The sequence below is a fragment of the Nicotiana tomentosiformis genome, chromosome 2, assembly GCF_000390325.3.
Source record: "Nicotiana tomentosiformis chromosome 2, ASM39032v3, whole genome shotgun sequence".
NCBI lineage: Eukaryota > Viridiplantae > Streptophyta > Magnoliopsida > Solanales > Solanaceae > Nicotiana > Nicotiana tomentosiformis.
The window spans coordinates 115988393-116005839 of NC_090813.1; the positions used below are offsets into that span (position 1 = coordinate 115988393).

The 17447-nt window shown below is 35.4% G+C and overlaps 2 protein-coding genes across 2 annotated transcripts; one reads left to right on the forward strand and one right to left on the reverse strand.

Moving 5' to 3' along the window:
* Positions 1 to 3878: 3878 nt before the first annotated feature.
* Positions 3879 to 13767, reverse strand: LOC104088694 (uncharacterized). Its single transcript, XM_009593417.4, has 13 exons — positions 13750 to 13767; positions 12704 to 12970; positions 12531 to 12593; positions 12378 to 12431; positions 12204 to 12299; positions 11660 to 11746; positions 10993 to 11571; positions 7747 to 8223; positions 6915 to 6976; positions 6728 to 6830; positions 6544 to 6623; positions 5664 to 5990; positions 3879 to 4438 (listed from the first exon to the last, which is right to left on the reverse strand). The coding sequence occupies exons 1-13, from the start codon at positions 13765 to 13767 to the stop codon at positions 4399 to 4401; spliced, it is 2253 nt and encodes a 750-aa protein (XP_009591712.2). The 3' UTR covers positions 3879 to 4398.
* Positions 13768 to 14422: 655 nt separating this feature from the next.
* LOC104088695 (pentatricopeptide repeat-containing protein At3g50420) lies at positions 14423 to 16812 on the forward strand. Its single transcript, XM_009593418.4, has 2 exons — positions 14423 to 14878; positions 14994 to 16812. Exons 1-2 carry the CDS (start codon positions 14506 to 14508, stop codon positions 16466 to 16468), a joined length of 1848 nt encoding a protein of 615 aa, XP_009591713.3. The 5' UTR covers positions 14423 to 14505; the 3' UTR covers positions 16469 to 16812.
* Positions 16813 to 17447: the final 635 nt, after the last annotated feature.

Here is a 17447-nt window from a genome sequence, read left to right on the forward strand (position 1 = left end):
CACACACCCCAGTGAGCGCAGGTACCTACTGAGTGCGAGTTCCGAGTGTTGAGTGTTGAGTGATTGAGAGGAATGAGTGACTGTGAGGAAAGAGTGCTTGTGAGGTTGGAGTGAATGGAAGGACTGAGTGATTGTTGCTCTGAGATGATGCATTGATTTCATTATTGTTGCACTTCAGCTGTCATATATCACTGCTTTAATAATTTCTGAAAGATATTATCTTCTGTTTCAGTTGAACATGATATGAAATTACTGTTTGAGTATTAAATGTTGAACTAGAAAGCATGCCTACCTTCTTATGTTGGAAATTACTGCAATTGGACTTAGCTGTGAAGCTCGTCACTATCTTCAGCTCTTTATTTAGTATTGTTACTTGCTGAGTTGGTTGTACTCATACTAAGCCATGCACCCCGTGTGCAGATCCAGGTACTTCCAGACACGGCGATTGCTGGTTTTTCGGAGCTTTATCTGTTGGAGACTATCGAGGTAGATGCTTGACGTCCGCAGACCTTGACTCTCTTTCCTTTTAGTTTTTGTACTGTTCTATATTTTCAGACATTGTTTTATTAGTCAGACTTTGTTATCATTTAGATGCTCATGTACTCAGTGACACCGGAATTTGGGAGTGTTTTATGTCTGTATTTATGAGATTTTTGTATCGAATTTAAATATTATATTTTCAAACTTAAAAGAAATTGTGGTTTATTGAGGTTGTCGGCTTGCCTAGTATCGAGATAGGCGACATCACGACATGGAAATTTTTGGATCGTGACAGAAGGGTGTTGTCGTGCCAATTGATTTGATCTACATATATATATACATATATTGGGTGAGAACGAGACAAGTGCACAGAGGTATTACCGTGCCATTCGATGTGATATCTTGAATATATTTCTCACACCAGGAAAATTATGAATTTGTTATTGTGATTTCTCCTAGTAATCTTTTTCTGCCTCACATAGTTGTTTCATTGTACCCTTATCTATTATGTTCTATAATTGTTTCTATTGTTAGTATACTGCACATGCTATAAGAGTGAGTATCATTTTACTAAAAATATCCATCACTACTTCGACGAGGTTAGACAAAATACTTACTGAGTACATGGGGTCGTTTATACTCATACTATACTTCTGCACCTTGTGTGCAGATTTTGGATGATGACGTTGCGGTGTATGGCGGGAGCTGGCATTGAAGATGTTTCCGCAATCTAGTCATAGATGCCTCTTGTTCTTGGTAGCTTTAGAATTATTAATGTGTTCATGTATATTGCAAATAGATGATGTATTTTATTTCATATTAGCTTTGCAAATTCTAAATCTTAGAAGCTCATGATTTGTACTACCAGTCCTTGGAGAGTGTATTAGAGCCAGTTAAATATTAATTGAATCGGATTGTTGTTATTTGGCTTACCTAACGGGTGAGGTTAGGTGTCATCACGACTAGTTGAATTTTGGGTCGTGACAGATAGATATTGTTATTTAAGTGTCTCCATCTCCATTTTCTTCTAAGAAAACAGGAATAAATTTCATGGGTGGTCATTTAGTTTTGTGTATTACCCAAAAATTACTTTTCTTTTTTTGTTACGTAAAAGTCATTCAACTTTAGGTTCACTACCCAAAGTCACTTTTCTTTCTTTTGTTACTGAAAAATTATTTTACTTTGCTCTAGTTATCACAATAGTCATCTTGGCTAGATTTTATACTTTTACTTGAAAAGTTTATTATGCCTTTGATATTATAAATCATCTCATTTATGTAATACCTTCTACATTATATACTATTATATAATATATTTTTACCTAGATATTTTACTTATTATTAAAATAACTTTATTTTTTATTATTTTTATAATATATCTATACATTTAATTTTTCCATGACACTCAATTTCTTTAATCATGTTCAAAGATGAACATATTGTAAAGTATAAGAGCGACAAATTATTTATTTTTTAATATTCATTTGAAATAATAAAACAGATTTATTTAACAAATAAATTTTTTATAGTCAGTAAAACTTAAAAAATATTAAAGATATTTGTGTTTAATATTAATTGTTTTACAGATTATCTATTAATATTATTTATCGAAAAGTATTAATGCTTGGCTGATACATCTGTGAGCTTTAATTTTATATTTTTTATTAAAAACATTTCATTGGGCATGGTTAAGAACGTCAACTTCAGATTTATTCACAGTAATGTTACTGATAAATTTGATATGCTACCTATATTTCTTGAAAATTAACGTTAAGGAAAAAATTAGATGTACGAATATATTATAAAAATAATAAATAAATAATATAGAGTTTATTTAAATTATAAGTAAAATGGAGAAGGGCCTAAAATGCCCATGAATTATGGGATTTGGTACAATATTGCCCTCCGTCCACCTATAGGGCTAAAAATTTCCCCGACGTTAATCTTTCGGCTCAAGTTTGCTCTTATTTCTAACGGTCCCCTTATAGTCGGGGCATTTTTAGAAGATAAGTAGACGGAGAGCAATATTGTACCAAACTCCATAGTTCAGAGGCATTTTAGGCCATTTTTCATTATATACTTGACCATATTATTTGACATTTGCTTGAAATTTGTCCCTTTATATTTTGTGGGACTCCCTTGTGGAATGCAACAATATCTAATATTCATGTGGAATAGATTTAGTAGAATTAGAGGCAAACCTTACAGCCCGTAAATCTTCATGAGCTTTTAGTTGGCAAAATATGGAATTGCATTAAGAGTTAATTTTTTTTCTTGGCAGTAATACGTACCAATGTTGCATGACTTGAAATTCTTCTAGCAAAAAACTCATCTCAATTATCGCTTCCCCTTTCCCATAATTAATGTTTATTAATAGGTATTTTTATATTAAGGTATTAATGTTACATTGCTTGGAATTCTTGCACTCAATAAAATTCTAGAGACTTACTCATAATACTCCAACAGTTTTCCCACCGAGCTTGGTGAAAAATTCATGCATTACATTCCATTAGGTAAAATTTTATTTACTGAATAATTTCATTAATAAATTCTCTTGCATGAATCAAAATCATATTGCTCAGCTCGGGTCCTCAAAATATTATCATCCCAAGCAAAATCCTTAAATTGTAAATGATCCACTAATGCTAATTTGTTTCTAAGCTTTAGTTAGTACTTTTGTGAAGTATGAACTTTGATATATATAGAAAAAGTGATTGTGCACCTCTCTTTGGCCAAGAAATTTATTTCTCTTTTTTTGAAATCCTTTTTTGGTTTTTTTATGTTTTTTTATGCTGCAAAGTCTAAAAATATTTAATGTTTTGATACTTTTCTCTTTCCATCCTTTACATATTTATTGTTAATTAAAGGAAGGTAAAAGCTTTTTACCTCCCCCCACGTTAGATTACTCCTCCTAATTAAATACTTAAAATGATTTTGTAACGTTTAGCTTTTTTTTCTTTTTTCATCAATCATTAAAAATATTTTTAGAATTTATTACTTTCATTGTTCAGAATTTATTACCTATAGTTGCACCCTCGTATTTTGCGGGGTCCGATGACCACTTATATGTATTCAAAGTATATGATGTGGCATTGAGAGTGATATACACTCTCTTAAAGAGAGTGGGAGACAAAAAACACAGGTTAAAAATTTAATTCAACCACCTTTTTTTTTAAATGTATTTTCCTACTTTAACATCTTATTTTTTTTCTCCAAATTTTCCTTTTACTTCTCTCTTCTTCTTCACTTACTCCTCACCTGAAACAATAGTTACTCCAATATAGAGTCATGCTAGATTATTATTTTTCTTTATGCCTAGACCCTGATATATAGTCACCTAATATCTGAGTTGGTGTGAAGTAACACACCCAGCAAAACTTAAATAGTCAAATACGTACCTGATAAAAATAATAACAATAATAACATTGACCCTAAAAAACACAGAAAAACAAGTCCCGAGTATAAGAATAAGTTCACTTTAAAACAGTACAAGATGTCTAGCCCTCGATGATCATGACTCATGCTTAAACGGGCAAGACTAACAAATGCAACAACTTCCCCAGATATCACCAGTCTGGAATTAAAACTTTAGTACTATGCCATCTGAACGAGATCCAAGAGCCCTTTCACCTTGGCTTCCCTGGACGAACTTGATGAGAAGTTGTTAAAATCACCTGTCGGCATTTGAAGAATATTGATCCGTTCATTCCAGAAATGTGATAAGCATTCCATGGTAAAATCACCTCAAAAGTCAAGAATGCTAATACTGGATTCACATCCCAGCTGTATTTTACTCCAATGAGTCCAGAGTTATCCTCCCTTTCAAGTTGTAATCTTTCTTCGATTAGCCAATTTCAAGTTGGCATGGAAGGATAAGATCGAACATAGATTTCAATGCGATAGGACAACCGGAGAGCTTTTATGGTCGATTTCCACAGAACTCCTGAAATCGCATCAAACTGCAATGTAGAGCATAAGTTAATTTCTGATCATTAACTGTTCTCCCCGTCCTTCCTTCCCTGAAGAAGGCTTACCCCGTGCATGAAGTACCGCCAGGCTAGTGCCAGGGTAAGAGGAGAATGGGCTTATACCGTACACAGCCTTTTTCCTTGCATTTATGCATAAAGGCTGTTGCCACACCTACCCTTTGGTCACCAAGGGAGCAACTTCACTGTTGCACCAATGCTTTCCCCCACCCCCTCAAATTAATAAACAAAAGTATCTTTTTCAATAATCAACAAGCAATACATGAACAATGAATTCCTAAACTATCAAGACCATTTACATCAATAGCAAAAATGTGTTCAATTTTGGAAATGCATGAATAAAAAACAGCTGACGAACATGAACATGATGAATGAGCTATTAATCCTCGAAAAATTGGCTTGAATGTTAAAAGGATGACAATGCAACTTGCTACTGAGAGACAACATGGTGCATAGTAACCAAGAATGAGAAATTAGGCGATTAAAAATAAGTTAAATAAAGGTAATAAGTATGAAATCCTGCAATAAGAAAATCAAGAGAAGAAATTTATCATTTGCCTCCAGATGATGAAGAAAGATAAAGTCCAGGTACTAACAAAATGTTCAAAGCAAATCCATGGATTAACTAAAACTTCAAAGGCAACTAAAACCCATTTTAAACAAGTTAGATGGTACTGATCGAAAAGTTGTTTGCAAACTCAGTTTTTGCATGTTCTCCAAATGCAATTCCAACTTCGCAGTAAGGATTCTAAAGAACGAGACAGATATTTTGTAAGTTTCTAGGAGGTAAAACTCTTCAAAACTATCAGGAGATATGTAAAATGCTACCCAAAGGCTCAAAAAATTACTATAAACCAATTTGTCTTTACAAATTCATACGCAGTTGAACAATTAACTACATATGCATGATTTGAGCAAAATAGATTTGGAGTAACTGCCCATTTAAGCTTAAATATCTAAGTAAGAATTGCTTAACCTAACTGTGAAGAACATCCAATAAGCCAATCAAAACATCAAGCAAAGGCTACACTTTAAACAAATTACAGCATATTATAAGATCTCCTATTACTAGGATACAGAAAAGTGAACTTGGGTGGAAATAGTAAATATATTATGGAGTTTGCTGAGTGCAAGGATACTATCCCAAGAATACAATAGAAACCAATGAGGAAGTACAGAAATATGTCAAACAACGTACCGACGTAGTAGCACTTGTGGATTATAAGGAAACAGGTTCTTTAGGTGAAGGCTTTCAATAGATGCTTTGAGTGAAAAAAGACAGTTCCTTGCACACTCAAATGGTGATATCTGAGTTACATAATCCTCATCGCAACATCCATGGGCTTTTTTGCTTTTGCTTTCAAGTGGTAAACTAACTCCACTAACACAACTTGGCACAGCTGATATCTCTCCCTTAGAGTTATAATCATCTGCTGAAAACTTTTTTCTCTTTCTGCTTCGACCTTTTCCGCTCCATGAAAATTCCACAAATATGTTCCATGAGTCACATACCTTACGCAGGCACCTATGAAGACACAGGTAGAAATTATATGGAAAACATCAGACAGGGATAAATCAACATATTTTGTTTAGGAGGGGCTAATGTTGCTCCAATTCTCTGATTTTGAATATGCTAGTTAGATTTGGAGCAATCACCGAAAGAAATGAATATGCAATGTAAATGGAGGAACATGTGGTTATGTTTTGGTTTTTAGGATATATTAGGAAAAGAAAAATTAATTCATAAGACAATTTAAGGAACTTTTGCAAGATAAAAAAGATGATGTTTTTTACATAGAGCTTACAACTCTTGTAATTTTTGAATATGCTACATGGTACAGCTGGAACTCCTTACGTAGACTAAATTAGTGCAGATCCTATATCAGATCATTTTTTCATCATACTTGAAAATTGGGAGAAAAAGATGGGTTGCAAATTTGGGACTAGTATGATTTACCATATGAAGGTTGGGCCTGTCAAAACACCATAAGTGGTACACATATGTGATCCACTTACAGATCTTATAGCCATGTCCAAAGACTAGAGAAGAAAATAAAAATGTAGAGTCTGGTACATACCTCAAAAGATATTCAGCAGAGCTAGCTCCTGTGTCTTTTGAGATAAGATAATCAAGAAGAACTTGATGATCATAGTGTATCTGTAAGCAAGGTAACACTCAGCATGGGTAAATACTCAGTATTTCGTCTTGATATCAGAAGGAGAGCAAACAACGAAGTGGACAAGGGAATGTTTCAAACTTACTCCAGCCAGGAATAGGTGAAACAAATGTATTGGGTGAAAAAGGTGTGAAATCAGAGAAAACTCTCTCACTTCAACAGCTGAGAAAGCCACTTCATCAATAAACCTACATACAACAAGAAGCACTAAAAGAACTGTCATATACTACTTCACATCATCTCTAGAATTAAGTAATATACGTGCAACTCACTTTTGTTCAGAGTAAAATGGCAAGCAAAACATTTGCAAGAGCATTTCAAATAGTATATCATCCTACAATTTAAGAGTAAAGGAAAGTCAGAAAAGTGAAGCCGGTTGGATCAGTAAACATTTACAAGACATCTGTGGATACTTTATCATACAAGAACAGCAAGCGGGTTTTGTGTCACAAACCACTTCTGAGATGCAAAATCAGCCAATCAAATCAACCAAATATGAAGCTTTAGCTGAGCTCTATGTACTGGACATCATAATATAGTAGGAGGTATACTAAAACCTAGAAACAAGCTAGAAACCATTTGAAGTAGGCAATCCTCAGCCATTGGAAGTCCAATGATAACAGATGAATCTCTAATGCTTAGACAACAAACCTGTGCAAACGATGGATTTGAGCCAGTGCTAATTGGTGAGGAATAAATATAAAAATCTCACAGTCTAAGGATTAGTTCTCCAGATTTAGTCAAGTGGTTCCTCCAAAATTGCCGAGGAAAGAGTTAACAGAAAGGGGAAAAGAGGGACAGAAAAAAGAGATGCAGAGCTCTAATGCAACTGCATATACAAGGTTTTTTACCTCACTCTTGGTCGATTATAGCACCACAGGGAGCATTTAAACACTCTCTATGAATTTCCTAGTAACTAGCTAATATTAGCTCCGCTGCTCTTATTGTTCCCCAGCTTATCTCATACCGACAGTCAGTTCCAAAACTTATCAAACCTTGAAGATCAGATATAATTATGAAGCTGCAATTCAGCCATTTTATTTAGAGGACCCAAAAAAATGAACAAGTTAAAATAAAACAGTCATTGTGAGCAAGAGCACAAACCTCTTGCATATATAGCTGCAAGAAGGATGAGACGAAGTCCATGTATTTCTCAGAGTACATATCATGGTCAGCAAAACTATTACCAGGGAGAAGCTCTTTGAGCCACTTGTGGAGCTCTAGCAAAGCTTTTCTTCTGCTGCAACATTTGGGATTCAGATCAATGCTTGAGCAAGACTTAAGATTTTTACAAGCATAATGTTGATCAGTCGTCTCTTTCATGTTCAGCAAACTAGAGGAACATTTGAGGAAAAAGAAAATAGCCAGCCTTTGCAAATGCTTTGATGAAATGCATTTCTTCCCCATATCAAATGTCATTACCCCAAATGGAGAACCTTCGAGATATTTATCTAGACCAAACTCCTGCCCATCCATAGGTTGCAATAATACATCTTGAAAGTAAGTGTGGATAAGATCCAACCACGACACTACAATTGAGGGGTCCAAATGGATTTGGTTACTAAGTCGAATCATGAGTATCTGAAAAAATGAACAGTTATTGCAACCACAAACTCAACTCAGTTAAATGATGCCATTGGTGGATGCTACTCCAAACAAAAATTTAAATATACTTATCACACCACTGTAAACAACATAAAACGATTACACGGGAGCATATATCTATTCGGAATGGAAGAGATTATTATTACAGAAAAAGCAAAAAAAAGGAACGCCTCATAACATCCACCTAATTGTAGCACTTTAGATTAAACTATTGCATTTAGCATATTAAACTTTCTCCATCCGACTTCTTTTCCTATGATAGATCAAGTGTTATTGGATTCAGGGCACCAAGGGGGTGTTATGCATGTACAAATGCAACATCTAAGAGCGTAAATCCCTCAATAAATTAGATAAAGCAAAAGTAGATGTGAGATCTAGAGAACCTCTAAGTCAACATAACCCCCTAATTTGCCTCAATAGACAAATTATTTAGTATTAGAAAGAATAGGCTTGAATTGAACAGAATGGTTACAGAGGATTCGTACAGACCCCAATCTAATTTGGGATCGAGGCATAGTTGATTGATCCAGATAGACAACAACAACAACAACATACCCAGTATTATTCTACATCGTGGAGTATGGGGAGGGTAGTGTGTACGCAGACCTTACCCCTACCTTGTGAAGATAGAAAGGTTGTTTCCAATAGACCCTTACTCAGGAAAACATAAGCACTGCATTAGTTAAAAGATAGACAAGGAGGGACAACACCAAAAACCATATAAAAGTAGCATAAAAACAACACAATAATAAGATGATCAAAATGAAAGAAAACGACGGGTAGTTATAGAAACCTACTACCAACGGAATGCGAAAATGCGTACTAATACTACTGGTATGAACAATCTACTACCTACCCTACAACCCTAATTCTCGACCTCCACACCTTCCTATCAAGGGTCATGTTCTCGGTCAGCTGAAGTTGCGCCATGTCTTGTCTAATCACCTCTCCCCACATTTTCTTCGGTTTACCTCTACCTCTCCGTAGGCCCTCCAATATCAACCTCGCACCTCATCATCGGGGCATTTGTGCTCCTCCTCCTCAATGGGTGTGGCCCCCATTAAGGACAAGATGCCTAATCACCTCTCCCCACATCTATCTTGATCTAGATAGATGTTAAATAAAAAGATTTCACACAAAGTTGTTTGAGAAAACTAGAGAGTGACTTTTTAATCTTCCACAATGTCCTTATAATATTCTGTTAGCTACTTTCATATGCACAAAATGGGGATAAAGGGCCATATGGAGACTTCTTCCTGCCTTTGCTTGAACATTTGATGAACCAACTCTCAGGAGCAATTAAAATCAACAATAATTGCCCACCTAACAAAGAAAAGAGAGCAAATAGCGTACCAGATTCCACTACTTCACAAAAGCACTTCACCCTGCCACTCGCATTAGATGCACAGACTAACAATTGAATTCCCTACCTTCTTGTTAAGAAGGTAATAACATACGTCAAAAAAATTATATTAACAACAATAACATACCCAGTATTATCCCACACCGTGGGGTCTGGGGAGGTTAGTGTGTACGGAGACCTTACCCCTACCTTGTGAGGATAGAGAGGTTGTTTCCAATAGACTTTCGGCTCAGGAAAGCATAAGCACCCCATTAATGAAAATATAGACAAGAAGGGACAGTACCAAAAAGCCATATAAAAGTAGAATAAAAACAACAAGATAGTAAGGTGATCAACAATGAAAGAAAACAACGATTAGTCATAAAAACCTACTACCAACAGAAAGCGAGACTGCGTGCCAACACTACTGTTATGAACACTCTAGACTACCGACTCTACTGCCCTAATCCTCGACATCCATACCTTCCTATCAAGGGCCATGTCCTTAGTCAGATGAAGCTACGACATGTCTTGCCTAATCACCTCTCCCCACCTCTTCTTTGGCCTACCTCTACCTCTCCGTAGGCCGATCCTATCTAACCCGGTGTGCCCGCACATCCATCTCAACATCTTCATCTCTGCTACCTTCATCTTCTGGACATTAGCGATCTTGGCTGGCCAACACTCAGCCCCATACAAGAAAAAAAAATTGTATTAAGAAAAAACAAATCCTACCTTCTTCCAGAAAGGATCAGTAAGAGAGGCATATTCAGCATGTCATAAGGTTTTGTGATCATATAACCCTGATTGGCATGTCATTCAAATAAGTTGTAAGTTGATTACATTTATCACTTTTTAAAACAAACAAATTTTAGGTACTACCATCAACTGCCTACACTGCCAACATTTATGAAACACTGGCTGAGGGAAGATATCAGCTCAGGATATACCTTGCCTGTCCCCAAAAGAATGTTTTACATTTCATCACAAATTATGCTTATTGGGTAAGAGTAAACCGTAGGTAGTATAAAGCATAAAGAACAATAGCACATTGAAAAAGCGAAGCCAGTACCTAAACCGCGTCTCAACTGGTGGGAAAAAGCAATGATAATTCGATAAGCTCCAATATAAAGCATAACAAGAAAGGAGGGGGGGGGGGAATTCAGGAATAAACGCAAATCCAGGCCATGGAAGGAGAAAATCAATCTGTTTCTATGAGAAGTTTATTTCAATTAAATGTTTGAAAGCAATATCAGACATTCAAATCAGATATATCATCATGGTAACTACCAATGCTTTTCCAGTGAAAGTCATAAGGTTACCTATTTTTTCTATACTTAGCAGCAGGAAGCATTTTATAAAAGATGCTAATTAATGAGAATGAGTTGAGAAGGAATTCATACCAACATCTTATGTTTAAGATATTGAGAGATGGCAACATTATCAGAGCACTGTTCATTACTAAGGCATGATATCAAAAGTCTTGGAAGCAGGTTTTTGATTTCACAAATAAATGGATGCTCTACTGAAGTGCTGACAGCAGTGTCCGTCCAACCACCTTTAACCAAGGAACAGAGCAATCGGAGAAGATATCCCTGAAATATTCGTATTGACTTAGGTTTTGCTTCTTGCATTTGAGGCAAATGGTCTGGGCTGGAGTCCCCTTGAGCATGGTAGACCTCTGACAGCAAATCCCACGGCATATTTGAGATAAAAGAAGTGGTAGCCTCCAAGTAAATGTTGAAAATTTGATCGATAAGATCTCGGTTCAACTGTTTCAGTACACCGTGTAGAACTCTCATGATAACAGCTGCCGTTGACCAATTTCCACTTTTCAGGCTGAGCTTCAATAAATGAGAAGGTGATGGATCCCCCCTCAAGTCTTTGACCTCCATCGTATGGCCCATAGAGGAAAGACCATTAGAAATTGAAATTTTCATGCAGAAATACAGTAAATTGATATATTCACCCCAAAAGCTTTCCTGCAGATAGAACTTGTTAACACACACAAAATATCAAAACAAAGAAGTGCCAATGTAGTGATTTCAAAGCCACCATCTTATCACGTACAGAGTCGACCAGAAAATCTGAAACAACCACCAGGATATTGCCAACTAGGTGATGGATATATGGATTCTCTGTTGCAACCACAACCATCTGAAGATAGGAAATCATAAGAAAGTTGTAAGGTTGAATAAAGTATAAGGGGGGGATTGAAACTGATCAAATGATATAAAATTTTAGTTTACGAAAATCTGAGCAACTAGGCTTCATATCAGATCATTTTTCATCAGAATTGTGGCAATATTCCAGCACTGGTCAAATGAGCTTAAATTCTTGATCTTAATTAGTGTCCAGAAATTAAACTCACAAACTGAACAGGAGATTGAGAAAATATCAGGATGCTAATTGAAAAAACATCACGATGCTGGAGCCAACATGTTACAGCATTTGTACTTTAAAGCTTCACAGTAATATTTGATACGCATAACTGTACTACAGAATATGGTATTGTCACAGTGAATCCAATTAACCAATCAGCCCCAAAAGTCATAAAAAGATTGGAATCCATGTGCCATATCTCATAATGGGAAATCGAATCGAAAAAACTTACCAAGACCCCAATAGCCTTAGTTAAATAATGATGATTATGAGCATGTGACTCAGCGATTATTTTACCTCCACCTACAGAATTTCCCGCCATGTCCTCCTAATAAATTTACACAAATAAATGTATCCTAAGATAATTCCAACCAAAACCATAAGATATATAGAGAAAGAATCTTACAGAGCTGTTGTCGGACTCATATTCCTTCATCCACTGCTTAATTTCTGTATAAACCTAAAAGTTCGAAATTTTAATCAATTAACTCTGCTTCAATTCAAAGTCTCAAAAAAAAAAATCCCAAATAGGGGGATTGGTAAAGAAAGGAACAAGTACATGTGAGAGAGCAATTAAAAGTTGTTTCTCCATTTCTTTGGTTAAAGAAGCAGACCCAGTTTCCTGCAGAGGCGTAGAGTTTTCATTTTATGTAAAATGAGGTGAAAAGAAAAAAATACACAGAGGCAATTAAGAATCAGTGGGGGATAGGGGGGTGGGTAGAGTGAGCTTACAGTATAAGGACGGAGGTAATGATCAATTAAACAACACAGCCGTGAGTGTTCGTTTGCCATACGCCCACTCGTTTTCCAGCAAGTTTCTTTTTCCGGCGATTTTGCTGAACGAATGTACACTAACCAAGTCTCGGACTTGATATCACTGGACGTTAACTTGCTTTTCAGCAGAGACAGTTTTACTTTTATATCAGCAATTTCAAGTTCAGAGTCTAACCACCTCCATTGCAATACTCGGCGAGGGCTCTCTTTTCTTTTGTTTTTGAACTTTACATTTTAAACTGTTAAAAATTGTAGTTTAAGCAATATTTAATTACTATTTTTCTTATAAAAAAAAAAATCAGAAAAATATGAATAAAGGGTCAAGTTTGCCTTCTATTGTTTCAAATTGAACAACTTTGTCATCCTTACATTTTTGGGTAATATTATACTTGCTATTAAAAAAAATATCTTAGTTTAACCCTTATCCCTAAGAAGCTCCAATCTAAAAGTAATTTTAAACTGTAACCAAAAGTTATTATGTATATTCAGATCTTTTTTCTCAAAATATTGACACCTTATTAGGGCGAAAAAGGTGTAAATGGACTAAAAGTGTAACAAATGTTAATAAATTTTGAATAGCACATGGGTAAAGTTGGACCTTTTTCCAAACTAATAGCTTGTTGGATCAATTTTTTTAAGCCAAAAGTTTTTTTTATTCAATGTTAAGATATTTGGCCAAGCTTTTAGAAGAAAAAAAATGTTTTGAGTAGCAGCAGAAGCAGTTTTTTAGAAGCATTAAAAAAATAGTTCCCTAAAGCATTTTTTTGAAAAATACTTTTAAAAAAATACATTAAAAGCTTGATCAAACATAATTGTTACTCAAATGTGCTTTTCAAATTAATTAATCAAATACAAACTATTTTCCACCAAAAGTACTTTTTTATAAAAATATTTTTAACAAATACACTTTTCAAAATAATGATTTAGTTTTATATTCTCAAGTTGGATAAAAGAAAATAATTGCGCCAGATTTAAAATTTGTATAAAATTAAACTACAATGAACCTTTAAGACATTATACATTTCTAAGGATTACAAATTTAGACTTAGATTTGTTCACATTGGTGACAGTAAGAGCCCTTAGGACATAAGAAAAATTTTACTTTTTTTGAAATTTTTTTACTTTTTCCCGAAATCATTGTTTGGTCATAGATTTTTAAATTTTTATGGATTTTGGAATTTTTTAAAAATTTAAAAAAATTCAAAAAAATATTTTTTAAAATTTTCACTCACATCACTCACAAAACTTCAAAAACAACCTAAAATTATGTTCATGTCCAAACACAACTTTAATATTCAAATACCATTTTCACTTGAAAAAAAATATTTTTTTCCGAAATTTTATAATTCTTATGTCCAAACGCACATTAAGAGCCCGTTTGGACATAAGAAATTTTTTTCTTTTTTAAAAAAAAATCACTTTTTTTCAAAATAAGCGTTTTGTTTATAAAATTTTCAATTTTTCATTTGAAAATGCATTTTGTAATTTTTTGAAATTTTGAAAAACTCCAAAAATTTATTTTTTAAAATTTTCGCTCAGATTACTCACAAAACTTTAAAAACAACCCAAAATTATATTCATGTCCAAACACATAATTTTCAAATATCATTTTGACTTAGAAATCTTTTTTCACTTTTTTTGAAATTTTACTATTCTTATGTCCAAACGACAACTAAGAGTCACAGACGAAATGTTCGATAGATCAATCTCATAATCCCTACTCCAAATTGCTTCAATGGAGTGACGAGGGCTACCAACTTATGCCACCATTGACTGAGGCATCTTCCATTGCAGCACTTCTCCTCATTAAGTGCGCCTCCACAACCTCAGCTACCAAAGCACGCCAGCTCCATGCCCTCATCCTCACTTCCATACCCGCCACCTCGAAATATCCTTATGTCTTTAACAACATTCTCTCCATGTACGCCCGATGTGGGTCTATCAAGGACTCACATGTCCTGTTCGACAAAATGCCCGAGAGAAACATCGTCTCTTTCAACGCCCTCATTTCTGCCTATTCTCGAAAACCCCATCTTGCCCATTTGGCTTTCCGTCTGTTTGCTGAATTGCAAAGTGAGAACCTAAGGCCAAATGGGTTAACTTTTACATGCATGTTCAGGCCTCAAGAATCAGGTACTCGGTTCTGTGCTTCATTCCCAATGTATAAAGTTTGGATTTTTGTATGATGTGTGTGTTCAAACCTCGATACTTGGGATGTACTCAAGTTGTGGCTTCCTGGATTGTGCAGAGAAAGTTTTTTGCTCCATGCAAGATAAAGATTCTGTGGCTTGGAATACCATATTTTTTGGATATTTGGAAAATGGTAGGACCATGGAAGGCCTTCAGCTATTTGACAGCATGTTGACGGCTCGAGTTAATCCGACAAATTTCACTTATACAACGCTGTTGAGTGCTTGTAGCAGGTTGAGAGATGGTCTTGCAGGGGAAGCAACTCATGTTAAAGTAATTGTTTCCGGGATTGCACCAGATTTGCCCTTGTACAATGCGCTGCTCGACATGTATTTTAGTTGTGGTGATAATGACGCAGCTTTGAAAGTCTTCGGAAAAATAAAGAAACCAGATCTGGTATCTTGGAATTCAATGATTTCTGGATATGCAAACAATGGAGATGGAGAGATGGCAATGACTATGTTTGTCCAATTTCGACAATCATCCCTTTTCACACCTGACGAGTATACATTTGCAGCTGCAATTTCTGCTACAAGTGCATTTCCAGCAGCTGATTATGGGAAACCACTCCACGGCCAAGTTGAGAAAATGGGGCTCGGTCAAAGTGTATACATTGCAAGCACACTGATATCGATGTACTTTTACAATGAGGAAGTTGAGTCTGCTCAACGGATTTTCATTAGCATCCTGGAGAAGGATGTTGTCCTGTGGACTGAGATGATTGCTGGACATTGTACGAAAGGTAATGCTGAGAGCTCTATTAGGTTTTTCCATGGACTGTTACAGGAAGACCACAAGGTTGATGAATTTACTCTTAGCAGTGCCTTAAGCGTGTGCGCTGAAGCGGCAAGTATGAAGCAGGGTGAAATGATTCATTCCCTGGCTATCAAAACAGGCTATATAGCTGAGATGACCGTTTGTGGGAGTTTGGTTGATATGTATGCTAAAATAGGAAACCTTGCAGCTGCAGAGCTTACGTTTTCCTGTGTAACCACGCCTAATCTAAAATGCTGGAACTCAATTCTCGGAGGATATGGTTACCATGGGAAGGCAGAGGATGCATTTAAGGTGTTCAATGATATTTTACAACATGGCCTAAAACCAGATCCTGTAACATTTATCTCTCTGCTTGCTGCCTGTAGCCATTGTGGATTGGTCAACCAGGGTATTTTCTTCTGGAATTACATGAAAGGTATTGGTTTAAAACCAAGCCTTAAGCATTATTCTTGCATGATCACTTTGTTGAGTCGAGCTGGTTTGCTAGAGGAGGCTGAGAATGTTATAATGGAATCACCTTTTGGTGATGAATGTCTTCAACTATGGAAAATTTTACTGAGCTCTTGTGTAAGTAAAGGAAACTGGAGCATAGGTATACGTGTTGCGAAGCAGATTTTGAGGATGGATGCAGAAGACAATGCATCAAATGTATTGCTCTCAAACTTTTTTGCTTCAACTGGTAGGTGGGATGGTGTTTCAGATATCAGGAGAAAGATAAGGGAATTGATGTTGGAAAAAGATCCTGGTCTGAGCTGATTAGAGCTTGTAAACGATATCCATGTGTTCTCTTCTAGTGATCATTCACATCCACAGTATGATGAAATAAGAGCTGAGTTGCCTAGATTGCAAGGGAACTTAACACAGACAGAAGCAGATCAATTGATGCTAGATGCAGTGGCTGTGTAAGTAGAATCTAACCCCATTGGCTAGAATAATAAAAGCTCATTGAATTCTTTGAGGCAGTGGAGCTTACATGGATATGTATTAACTAATACAAAATAATATGAGTTCTAACCTCTTATTAACAATTTCTCAGTTTACTACACAGAATTATATCTGATTGTATTTTTAATAATAAATGATTTTACTACACAGAATTATATCTGATTGTATTCCTAATAACAAGATAAGATGATTTTACAAGGGTTTTTTTCCGCCATGCATTTTTTATTTCGGTGGCAGTATCCACATTATTTTCGTATCATAGTAATTAAAATAGAAGTAGATATTAAAACTATTAAAGGATGAAATATTCTGTACTCTTTTTGTAATTTTCCTTTTTGTTATCTAAATTAACACTTCTGTTGCCCAAACATACAACTTTGTACCATTCTTAAGTTTAATCAGTTTGGATAAATGGGGATTTCTTTTACGCAGAAGCCTAGAATACACCTTGATAAGGTCGTTCACGAACTATCTGTTGTAAGGATTATTTATCTAGCAGCAACAGTACAATGGCAAATCATATTAATCTAGTTTCTAAAGAGATTGTTGTAAAAGGGTAAAAGGTTTTATATCTACCTTCACAGTTAGTTGCTAACCCTTAGTCGAGGGAATGGTATGTTTTTGACTAAAAATGAAGATGCATTGTTCATTTTCTTCTCTACATGTTTACAATAGATAATAAATTAATTTTATCAGGTGGTATTTGTCATTTAACAGACCATTACTGATGTCTTATCTCTCCTCTCTTCCGGCCCGTGCCAAAACGTTTTCCTTATTTGAAATGGGAAAA